Here is a 12,325-nt window from a genome sequence, read left to right as displayed (position 1 = left end):
TTGAATATAGATTTGTGAGGTAAATAGCCGTGTAATCGGCGGGATAATGTAGCCTACAGGCAGCAGAGGTTATCGCAGAAATAAGCAAGCAGCCGACATGTGATTAGGACCCGACGCGAAGTGGGGTCACACTTATATCCTTACTTATGAAACCTCACAGCCCAAAATGGTTCTTCTGTGGCATCATGTAGCACCTTAATTTTTTAAAAGTGTATGGTATTGTGGACTTTATATTCAAAGACAAAGAGCACATATGTTGAAGCCCAAGTAAGTTATTTCGCTTACCCATGTGTTGTTGTTGTAAAACCAGTTTATGTAGTTAATATGACGTGACGTCCTGCTAAATTTATGAAATATGTTTAAATGGTGTTCCACACTGCCAAAAATGGTTCTTGTATGCCACCTACAGTAAAGATAATGCCTTTATTTTTAAGAGCGTAGACACTTTATACCCAGCAGGTGGCATTGTTTTCAAAGCGAAAAATGAGACTAGAGCAACCAACTGTCTGACTGAATGACAACCTCCACATGCTGTCTCTCTTAAATTACCATAGGCTAATACTGTATGTGCATGCGATTGAAAAAGTGAAAGAGAGAGAGGGAGAGATGGACAGATATGAAAATGAGTGGTGACCAAGGCCAAGAGAAAACCATTCGAAGTATGTTTATAAAAAACAAACTACTGCTGAAGGGAAAAGAGAAAACACAGAATCAGGTTCCAAGCTACTTCAACTGAGTGATGCATACTTGCCTTCCCTTTACAGAATGCCAAACCAGAGCATTCAGCAAATCTGCAGTATGATTTTGACTTAGGAAAGTCTGTCTCTGCGTGTCTGGACACTTTTACTTGAAAGCAGCCAAACTTGTTTGATGCTTTCCATCACCTCTCAATGGCACAAGTAAGTGTACTAGTTCCTCTATCTCTCTGCTCACTGACTTTCAGTCATAATCATCATTGTAAATAAATAGTCCCTGCCCCCTCCCTTTAATCTGAGATAAAAAAAGAGCAGACAGACTCCTCCTCCCTTCTCTCTCTCTCTCTCTTTCTCCCTCTCTCTTTCTTTCTCGTCCTGTCTCCTGTATTCCTCCTCTCTGGACTTCTCTTGTATGTTGCCCTGATGGATATGTGGAGGATCTTTCTGTCTCTTTCTCTCGTGGTCCAGCAGAGTTCAGCTGAAGAAGGTATGAAACTTCCTCTTCCTCTGTCACTGGTGTGTGTGTATGTGTGTTTGGAGGTTCCTCTGCTGATTCATGATGTCCCGTGCTGTTCTATGTCAGCATGCATGTCTGGTGTTTATAAATATATATAAACAAGTTTGCATGTGTTTGTGTTTATGATAGTCATAATTTGATCTTTATAAACATGTGCATGCATATGTGATAGCGGTGGCAGTGCGTTTTTATATCAGAGGACTTGAGCAGACCCCCTTATACTGTATAATGTGTGCATGTGTTTATGAGTGTAACTGTGAATTCAAGAGCTCTCTGTGGATCCTGCCAAACTGAGTTTATTCCTAACAATAGGATCTCGAATGGAGCCAGTGGAGGGATGAATAATTTGTTGTGTAACCTTTGTCTCTCTCTGACCCAAGCGACCCCCCCGCTCAACTCTCTGCTCCCTTTTTCTGATATTATAACTGTTATAATGGCCCTCCTCCCCAAGGGCCATTCAGCCCTGCAACAATACAGACACCCCACTCACTGTACATCTTTCTATCCTTTCATCTCTTCTTTCTTTTTCCCTCATTTTTTTATGTCAGTCAAATGTTGCTTTCAGTCAACGTGTTGCATACATCAGACATGAGTGGTTTAAAAAGATTGATTGATGAAGTTGGCATCTCATGGTGAGCTTATGTGAAAAATCTGAGTAAGCTATGTGACTCATTGTGTGAGAGGTTTTTGAATGCCAGGGTCTGTTGCGAACACGTTTTCTCACAGACGCTTGTATGTGCCACAGTTAATTATTTATTTATTCAACTCTGATCTAAATCTGCCGTTGTGATTTAGCATTTTTGTTTTGAGAAAAAATCTTATGTATTTGCATGCATGAATGTTAAATAGCCTAGAGAGAGGATTGTCAAAATGCGGCAAATGTGCGGAAAGAAATGTGGAAAAATCTCAATTGAATGCTTTTATTCAAGTCAAATATTTAATTTGACTGAATTTACCTGACTACACAACAAAAGTAAACTTTATCAAGCACCTAAGGGGCACTCTTTGAAAATGTTTGTGTGTGGGATTATATAGACTACATACTTATAGAAAATGGATGAATCAGAGGATTATATGGGTGTGTGCTGTATATGTGTGTGGTCGCCTCATTTTATGCCTTTTAAAAGTTTACACAAAAAGGTGTGCATAGGTGACACATAAAACATTTTGTTTACCAAAACACGGAAAAGCTGCTTTTCGCAGAAATGACTAAAGAAAACCCATGTTGTATACTTTGTGCTTTTTCCCCTTATTATTATATAACAATAATATAAGCCTACCTCTTATCATTTTAGACAAGTATATAGCCCCCTTAAGCCCGTAACTCTATAATAATTTGGCAAACACCTTTTCCTGCTCAATCCCATACCTTTCGTCACATTTAAGTAGTCCCACAACAATTCCTGTGTACCCATAACTCTAAACTAATGCAGCGAACATCTACCTGCCCTCCTTTAGCAGAGCTCTGCACCCTTCATCACCTTTAATTAGCACAACAGCCATTCACATAGACCTTGCCTGTGCCTCTGGCTTAAAAATCTCTGTGTGCGGTGTTTGTCAGTCAAGTGAAGGCACGTTCTCGGACCACATTAGATGCTATAAACAGCATGTTTAGTGGTGCACTCACCAATTTTCTGGGTAATTTACAATCCGCTTTAATTAATTTAATAACATGGATGTCATTAGACGAGTAACATTTGGGTGATTGTGCGATCTCAACATGGCAACCCCCTTGAGCTGACCCACTCAATGCTTAAAATGTATGTGTAAAATAAAGTCCAGACTGCATCTTTAATCTATGCATTGATTCAGCTCCCATAAAAACTGCAAACTGGAATGAACTGAGTTTTATGAAACATTTAAAAATTCACGTATGATCAAATTTTTCGGCCAGCAGCAACAATTCAGCCCCAAATTTGCCCCGAGAAAGAGAGATAGAGAGCGGTAGAGAGACTATTCCTGCAACAGTCTCTAAATCTGGACGGGAGACAACAGCATAAGGTCAAACCCTGAGGTCCAGTTATAAAAAAATGACTCTTCTCTACTTTAGTGGTAATGAGGCACCACTTGACTCTTCACAGGTGTTATGTGTTAATGCGTGTATGAGAGAGAGCGAGTGAGTGTGAATGTACACAGCAGGGTGTTCCTCGCTGAAAGATACAGAATGGTTTAAAAGCCCCACGTGCTGTTAAAAGCTGCTTTTACACCTACACCCATGTAAAACGTGGGAGATGTGAGGAAGGTGAGGAGGATGGAGAGGTGCTTTGAGAGGAGAACACGTGTCATGTCCCACACAGGACCATGAAAAGGTCCCTGAGGCAGCTCAGCTTGGGACTAACTGGATTTTATCTCTCGTCGCTCGATCTGTTTCATGTCCAGTACTTCTCAGGTGGGATTTATGAGTGTGTGCGTATATGTGATGTTCTTGCGAGGTCTCCTGCTGTCACTGAGTTTGAGTGCTTGGATGAGAGATCTGCACCCAGCCAGGCCTAAACTGTTGCCCTGGAGCAAAAGTGCATCACTCTGCTCTTCTCCTCCACTTCCATCTTTAGCTGCCACCCCCTACATTTTCTAAACTAGCTATCCTCACGCTACTCATGCTGTAACAAATCATTTTCTTCATCAGTCTTTTTACTTTGTTTTCCTATCAGAAAATACATACTCATTCTGAAAATCATGAATACTTGATTTTTTTTGTTTGTTAGTTTCTTTTACTCTGTTGAGTTAAATTGTTTAGTCATAAATGTTGTTTAAATTACCTAGATTTTTTATTCAGATCTGAAAATAAGTCTTTCTAAAGGCAGGGGTGGCACAGTGGGTAGCACAGTCTCCGGTGTGAGCCCCAGCTGGCTCATGAGGTTTTTCCGCGTGCAGTTTGCATGTTGTTCCCGTGTCAGCATGGGTTTACTCTGGGTTTTCTCCAACAGGCCAAAAACATGCAGCTTTGGTAGAGTGGAGATGCCAAATTGCTCCTCCCCCAACATGTGTGTGGATTAGCCAGTTGAATCAGACTGATCGCACGGAAAGTCGTGTTATAGAAAAATTCTATGAAAAATTTGATTAATTTATTTGTGACCATGGCACGAAATTCTGTTTTTTTTTTTTTGCACAAATTTCTATAAATAGTTTTTCGTGACCGTGGCACAACTTTTTTTCCGTTTCATTTTATGTATTGTTTTCTCATTGTTTTTTCCCATTTTACCATAGTTGTTTGGGGTTTGAATTAGGGATCGACCGATATGGATTTTTCAGTGCCGATGCCAATATCGATTTTTGCTTCAACAGCCTTAGCTGATAACATACAGGCTGCCGATTTTCTTGAGCCGATATTTGTACCCGATACTGTTTTTGCTCACTCAATTTACATCATAAAAATGACACGATGATGCCAAATGTTACAAGTCTCAATTTTAAAAAAGTAGCATTTTTAGAACTTAAAAAAACTATATTTAACAAATAGTTAAAATAGGTGAGGGTGCTATGGAACCATCTTTTGATGTTGTTATGGAAAGGTTGGTTGTTTTTAGTCACATGACCTGCAATCGCTTGCAGCTTCCAGCACTCTGTCTGTAAATAATGCCGGAAAAAAATCGGCGAACACGGCAGCCACATATCGGCCAATGCCGATACACATAAAACCCGCAAATATCGGCCCGTTATATCGGCCGGACGATATATCGGTCTATCACTAGTTGGAATCACTTTCTGTCATTTTTATACATCCTAACCCAAACCACAACTCTAACCCCAACTCCAGGTGACAATGATTTTTAAAAAAAGGGGGGAAATTAGAAAAAAATACATAAAATTATATGAAAAAGAAAGTCATGCCACGGACACGAAAAAGAAATTCGTGCTCAAGGCACAAAAAAGCTGAATTTTGTTCCATGGATACAAATCAATTAATCAAATGTTTCGTGTTTATAACACGACTCTCCGTGAGATCATGTTGGTTGAATATAGCTATAGATGTTGGAATGTTGTTAAGAATAAACAAGGCCAAAGAAATCTGCTCTTGGGTAAAATTATCTTTTTAAAAGGATATTTCTCATGGAAAAGTAAAAATGCATTGCAACATTTATGCAAATAATAGTCCCTTTCTCACACACAGTCTTTCCTGGTAATTTACTGGTAAATTGCAGTTAACAGGTCATGTGTGAACAGAACCTTTCCGGTAAATCAGTGCTGCCAATTTACCAGAAAGAGAGATTGTAAGATTACCAGTAATTTACTGGTAAACGCTATGTGTGAACACAAAATTTAGATTACCGTTTAATATTATATTAGAACGTACGACGTCAGACCGCGCTGACAGCTTCGGGCCAATCATAACGTTTTAATACAGATGATGCGTTTATCCCCGCACTGTTTACGGACGTTTTCACACACACGCTGCTTGAAAGTCGAGCACACCTGAAGTTTACGTCCACATTTCTTCACCAAAGTTGTTTAAAACAGCTTACCATCTACTTGCCGAACTGCCGACGTCCTTGGCACGCCCTCTGTGAAGCTACTGCAATAGTACTGTTGTTCAAGACGCATTTTTGGTTTGACGTCGCCTGCGATGTTGTTTGGTCACGAGCAACTTCGCAACCGTCAGCATTTACCACAGACGTGAAAACAACAAAATACGGACCGTGGACAAATACAACACTGAGCTCGCCACGCGCCACTGGTAACTTTTGCTTTCTCTCAGAGTTTACTGGAATTTTGGTACTGATGTGTGAATGATGTCCGGTTAAAAGACGGAATATAACTGCGTGTGTTGTGAACAGCACATTTTTGTATTTACTGGTAATTTTATTCTGGTAAATTCATGGGTAATTTATCAGAATTACTGTGTGAAAGAGACTAATGTGACCCTGTCTGTGATATCCAGCCTTAAATTCTATAATCTAAATATGAAAGTTTTATGTAAGCATCAAAGTTTTATTTCACTCATTGGTGATGACCTTACGTAGTCAATATTAAAGATATCAAGGTTATATTTTACAGAATGTTCTTTAAAATATGAATGATGGTTTTATGTAGAAAACCATGAATCAAAAATAAATTACTTTAGCTGGGTTTTGACAGGCACCTAATTTAGTTGATTCAATCATATGATGGCAAAACAAACATTTTAAATAAATAAAAATAGTAAATTAAATTACCAGATGAAGCTTTTTTTTAGATTCCCTTGAGCAAATACCATATTTGATTTTGTATTAGAAAGAAGAGTGGACACGTCGTCCCAGAAGTATATTGAAGATGGCAGAGTATAGTATACTATACTGTGCAGTTTTGTACTGCAGGTTTTCGCCCTTTGTTGCTATACAGGGGTCAATTTTAAGGACATTGCATTACATACAATAGTGCAGTTTAACTAACATTGTTTAATAAAGGCACGATTACAAAGATAAAAGTGAAACAGGTTTGCCCAGATCAAGCCACTGATGAGTTTAAGCAGAAAAATACTGATTGCCTTCAGGATCTCGTGCTCTAATGTTACAGGAAAGGAAAGGTGCAGTTAGTGCTCTGGTGAGTTAAAGCAGTGTTTTGTGGAGAAAGGCAGACCATAGAACCGCTTAACCCAAAGCGAAACCCAAAATGAGGCGTTCTGATAACATTCAATGACGTGTGTGAGTTTAAATCTGGAATTGTGCTAATCCCTGTCTCTCTCTTCCCATCCATCTCAGTTTGGATTGGTGGTAATGAGGGAGCGACTGTGCGCGTATGCTGGGGTAACTGTCTGTATAGAGACATCTGGAGAATATTAGAGAGGAAGTTACACACGAAATACAGAACTTATTTACGTAATGATACGCATTAACACCATTACAGCTGTCTGCTTTTGACTGAGCTGAACTTGTTTTGTGTGGAAGAATTTGTCAATACACGTGTTTGTATACATATAGGGCTAACATGTGTGTCTGAAACAACTAATCAATAAGAATTGACAATGACAAAATGCTTTATAAGCATATCGTTTTAAATCCCTAGAAATATACTGGACTATATTGTAGATTTTACACAATAAAGGTCCCTCACAGCGATGCCATATAATAGTGGTTCTCAAACTTTTCGGCGTGGTGCTTTCCTTCGTGGCACCCAAAGAAAATTTCTGACATAAACCATTGTAAAACTTTTGAATTATACAAAACATATTAAATTATACAATGTAGTGAGGTTTAATCACACAGAATTCATGATAAATTAATGTATTTTATAAAATGTCATAAAACTGGAGCCCACTGGTACAATCCACGCCCCCCCAGTTTGAGAACCACTGTCATAGAAGAACCAATTTTGGTTCCCATACCAATAAGTCAGACTTGTTTTCTTACAACCAAATAATAGTATTCTCACATTTTTCATTACTGGAAAATTATCTATAGTACAGCGTTGATATATTTCAAGGTCTGAATGAATTCTGTGAATTTTAATGAAATGTGTAGTCTTGCTCACGGTGTATAGGACAGGTCATTTTGTAATGGCTTTGTAGTGTCCTACACCATGCACACTTCAGAAGTACAGCATGAGTAACATTGTAAAAAGTAGTTTTCCAGCGTGACGGACTAATCAAGCGTGAACTGTCTGTGGCACAGCGCGTTAACACTTGAGAACCTAGAAGCCACATAAACAGACTTTCTCTCTCTAAAGACAGAAGGCATTAGCCTTTCATAACCAAACCCACACCCCAGAATAAAAGTGCGAGCACTTAGGTGGTTTCAACACAGTGAGTTAATGCAGGACACCCACACATCATGTTAATACCCAGCACAGAAAGAAAATGATAATGAGTGAAAATCCATTATTAATATGCCTGCTAAACACCATTGTGCAAGAGCCAATTTGAGAATTTAAGGGGACAAGCACAGGGTAAAAATCAATGCACCTTATCTCTTGTTTCCTGTCACCATATCTATCTTTTTTTAGTGCTCCCATGTCACAGCTTTTTAAACAAACATTGTCTCTCCCCCTCTTTCTCTCGCACATCAATAATGTAACTAAATGTATCTGTGTGTTTAAGTCCTGACAGAAGCTTTCTGTCACTTTCCTGTTTAATAATAAACACAGAAAGGGGGGACACGGTGAGAGTAAAGGGGACAGTGTGTGTGTGCGCCACACAGAAATAAGAATGATATATCAGTGGAGTGCATTACTCTTGCACTTACTTACTTGGTTTGGTCTACACAGCAGTTTTTGCTGCTCTTGTATAGATCACAATGGAGCCACTGAGTGCAGCCTGGCACTTCATATGTGTCCACGCTCAGGGTCACAGGCTACCTAAGTTTCTATTTACAACTTTAGGTCATACAGTTTTAATTACAGTGAGGAAACATACATATGTGAAAGTGGAAAGTCCTGCTGTGCTGAATATTATCATGACTGAGATTTGATCAGTTGATGTGTGTTGATATTGAAATTTCTATAAACAAAAAAGTTACAATAAATAGTTTTTAAGTACTGAACAGTGGCGAGGCTACATAAGGGCCAGGGTGGCACACTGCAGAAAAAATAAATTTCTTACTTAGTCTTGTTTTTAGAAAAAATATCTTAAAATTCTTAAATAGATGCATTTTCTTGATGAGCAAAATGACCTAGGAAAATAAGTCTAGTTTTTAGACAAAAAATATAAACTTTATTTAAAAATTAGTGCTTAAAACAAGCCAAAAAATCTGTCAATGGAAGAAGAATTTTTTCTTTAAATAAGTTTACTTTTTCATAAACACTTAATTCAAGAACAATTTTCTTATTCCATTTTTTGCTTGTTTTAAGCACAAATTCGCTTAAATTAAAAAAAATTGTCTAAAAACTTATTTTCCTATTTTTCGCTTCAAGAAAATACATCTTAATTTAAGAATTTTTATATTTGTACCTAAAACAAGGTAAAAAATAAGGCATTTTTTGCAATGCACTGGCTCACTCAGATTGACGGCTGACCCCTCGTTCAGACAGCCAGCGACGTTATCGCTGTGTGTCGCCCATCTCTTTCAATGACGCGCTTCTAACGCCCCATTCAGACAGCCAACGACAATCAGTAGCAGAGCGACACGATCTCATTCATTTCAATGGAAACCTGGCGACTTCCGGCGACACGAGCGAAAGTGACCGTTGGCGACCGTATGGGCGTGTCCAGCGACGCGAGAAAGTTAAGAAAAGTTTAACTTTATGCAAATGTCGAGCGACTTTCGGGAGCGACTACCAATGAGAACGAAGCAGTGGAGTTCACGTCATCCTTCTCTCGTCAGTTACTGGCGTGGATGGTACTCATTTGTTTATGACAAGCAGATTTAGAAACGCCTCATTGAAAGAGACGGGCGACACACAGCGATAACGTCGCTGGCTGTCTGAATGAGGGGTAAATCTGCTTGTCATAAACAAATGAGTACCATCCACGCCAGAAGCTGACGAGAGAAGGATGACGTGAACTCCACTGCTTTTTTCTCATTGGTAGTCGCTCGACATTTGTTAAACTTTTCTTAACTTTCTCGCGTCGCTGGACACGCCCATACGGTCGCCAACGGTCACTTTCGCTCGTGTCGCCGGAAGTCGCCAGGTTTCCATTGAAATGAATGAGATCGCGTCGCTGTCTGAATGGAGCGTGACCCACCCAGTCAGAAGAGACACAATTCTCTTAATCTCATCATTCAAAAATAAATAACTATTTATATAGAAAGTTTATAATTTGCATGTGTTTCTAAACCTTGCAAATGTTAACAATCAAGCCACTTTAAAGAATTTAAGTGCAAGAAGATATTAAAGTGAGCTATTTCCTGTGCACACAGACGCACACGCATACTCAAATGGATGCACATACTCACAAGCACACTCACGGAGACGTGCGTTTCAAAAAGCACCCAAACACAGAACACTATGCGCTTGACAGGACACATACACGCAAAATGTCAGTTACTTCTATATAAAATTATGTAATTTAAGTAGGCATTGAGGTCCACCCTATTTCACAGTATTTATAAAAAAAACAATGGTACTATTTTACAGTACAATGTCAATGCAATTCTGTTTTGCTGTTAATGTAAAAGAAAAATAATGGTCTTGGATATAACTGGTATTACTAGGGACAATATGGCCGCTCTGGCGACGGACGTCCTGCCTTTGAGTTATACAGGTTCTTCTCAAAAAATTTGCATATTGTGATAAAGTTCATTATTTTCCATAATGTAATGATAAGAATTAAACTTTCATATATTTTAGATTCATTGCACACCAACTGAAATATTTCAGGTCTTTTATTGTTTTAATACTGATGATTTTGGCATACAGTTCATGAAAACCCAAAATTCCTGTCTCAAAAAATTAGTATATCATAAAAAGGTTCTCTAAACGAGCTATTAACCTAATCATCTGAATCAACTAATTAACTCTAAACACCTGCAAAAGATTCCTGAGGCTTTTAAAACTTCCCAGCTTGGTTCATTACTCAAAACCAATCATGGGTAAGACTACTGACCTGACTGCTGTCCAGAAGGCCATCATTGGCACCCTCAAGCAAGAGGGTAAGACACAGAAAGAAATTTCTGCACGAATAGGCAGTTCCCAGAGTGCTGTATCAAGGCACCTCAGTGGGAAGTCTGTGGGAAGGAAAAAGTGTGGCAAAAAACACTGCACAACGAGAAGGGGTGACCGGACCCTGAGGAAGATTGTGGAGAAGGACCGATTCCAGACCTTGGGGGACCTGCGGAAGCAGTGGACTGAGTCTGGAGTAGAAACATCCAGAGCCTCCGTGCAGAGGCGTGTGGAGGAAATGGGCTACAGGTGCCGCATTCCCCAGGTCAAGCCACTTTTGACCAGAAACAGTGGCAGCTGTATGCCAAAATCATCAGTATCAAAACAATAAAAGACCTGAAATATTTCAGTTGGTGTGCAATGAATCTAAAATATATGAAAGTTTAATTCTTATCATTACATTATGGAAAATAATGAACTTTATCACAATATGCTAATTTTTTTAGACGAACCTGTATAGTAAGAACCAATAATCAATCAACAAAGATTAAAGATTCTCTGGGGGAGGGGCTATACAAAATCTTGTGAGGTGCTTGTCAACCTGTGAATGCGCAGCAGCTAAAGCAACCTCGAAAAGGTGTTTTCAGTGCAATTTGACCTTAAGAAACAAAGGTTTTTGTATTAACTTGATGCCTTTCCTAAAGGGACTTTGCTATAAAATATCAGAACGCATATACCCATAATTCTCAACCTGATACCTATTTATGTGCTGTGATTTCATATAAATTTGTACATTTTTGAGTCAAATAAAAACTATATGATTATGCACAAATTGTCACAGAGGTAAAAGTAGTTTGTGCTAAAGTAGGAATAAGATAGTAAAAATATTTACAATGTTGGAACTTATGTAATATTAAATGATAGACCAAAATTAAATCAGTGTTTTAACCCAGTGGTTCCCAAACTTTTTCAGCGTGCGCCCCCCCCCTTGTGTACGGTGCATTCCTTTGCGGCCCCCCAAAGAAAATTTGTGACAAAAAACTGTTCTAAAACTCAACATTTTAATAAAAAAAACATTAAATTATACAAAAACATATTGCTGTTGTTTAGTAGCCTTATTTTTTAGGTTTAATTACACAGAATTCATGATAAATTAATGAATTTCATAAAATGACATAAAACTGGGGCCCCCTTGGCACCATCTCGCGGCCCCCCTGGGTGCCTCGGCCCCCAGTTTGAAAACCACTGTTTTAACCCACCGCTCAAAGTATTTTTAAGAGAATGATTTAATAATCTCTGTTGATCAGAAAAGCCTGCACACAGAACACAAGCCTATTGATGAACTATGTTTAATAGAGATTATAGAGCTTTTCAAGTTCTCAGAAGAGAAGTAAGGGAACACACAGTGAGTTCTGGAGCTGTGGGCACAGTTTGACTTTAAGTCTGAATCAGCTTTCTGTTGATCCCAGATTTACAGATGGAGAGATCATATTCAATCAACTCAAGCTGCTGTCTGTGTTCACATAAAAACCTGGCAACTTTAGATTCCTTTAGACCTGCTAACACTTGATTCTTTCAATGATATACTGTCCTGTTATTTCTCTGGTGTCATATAGCTTTGCTGTACCCTGGTATAATGTTTTATTGCTTAACCCTAATG

General features: G+C 38.7%; 1 protein-coding gene across 1 annotated transcript in view; it reads left to right on the top strand.

The window, feature by feature from the left end:
* Positions 1-1,037: 1,037 nt before the first annotated feature.
* The window catches only part of ephb6 (eph receptor B6), a 56,408-nt gene continuing 45,120 nt past the window's right edge, over positions 1,038-12,325 (top strand). Inside the window, exon 1 of the mRNA XM_065261181.2 lies at positions 1,038-1,182. Within this exon, the coding sequence (XP_065117253.1) occupies positions 1,119-1,182 (64 nt within the window). The 5' untranslated portion in view covers positions 1,038-1,118. The remainder of the gene's footprint in view (positions 1,183-12,325) is intronic.

Source organism: Paramisgurnus dabryanus, chromosome 13 (genome assembly GCF_030506205.2).
Source record: "Paramisgurnus dabryanus chromosome 13, PD_genome_1.1, whole genome shotgun sequence".
Lineage (NCBI taxonomy): Eukaryota > Metazoa > Chordata > Actinopteri > Cypriniformes > Cobitidae > Paramisgurnus > Paramisgurnus dabryanus.
Note: the sequence above shows the minus strand (reverse complement) of the source record. Positions and strands in the feature narration are given on the sequence as shown.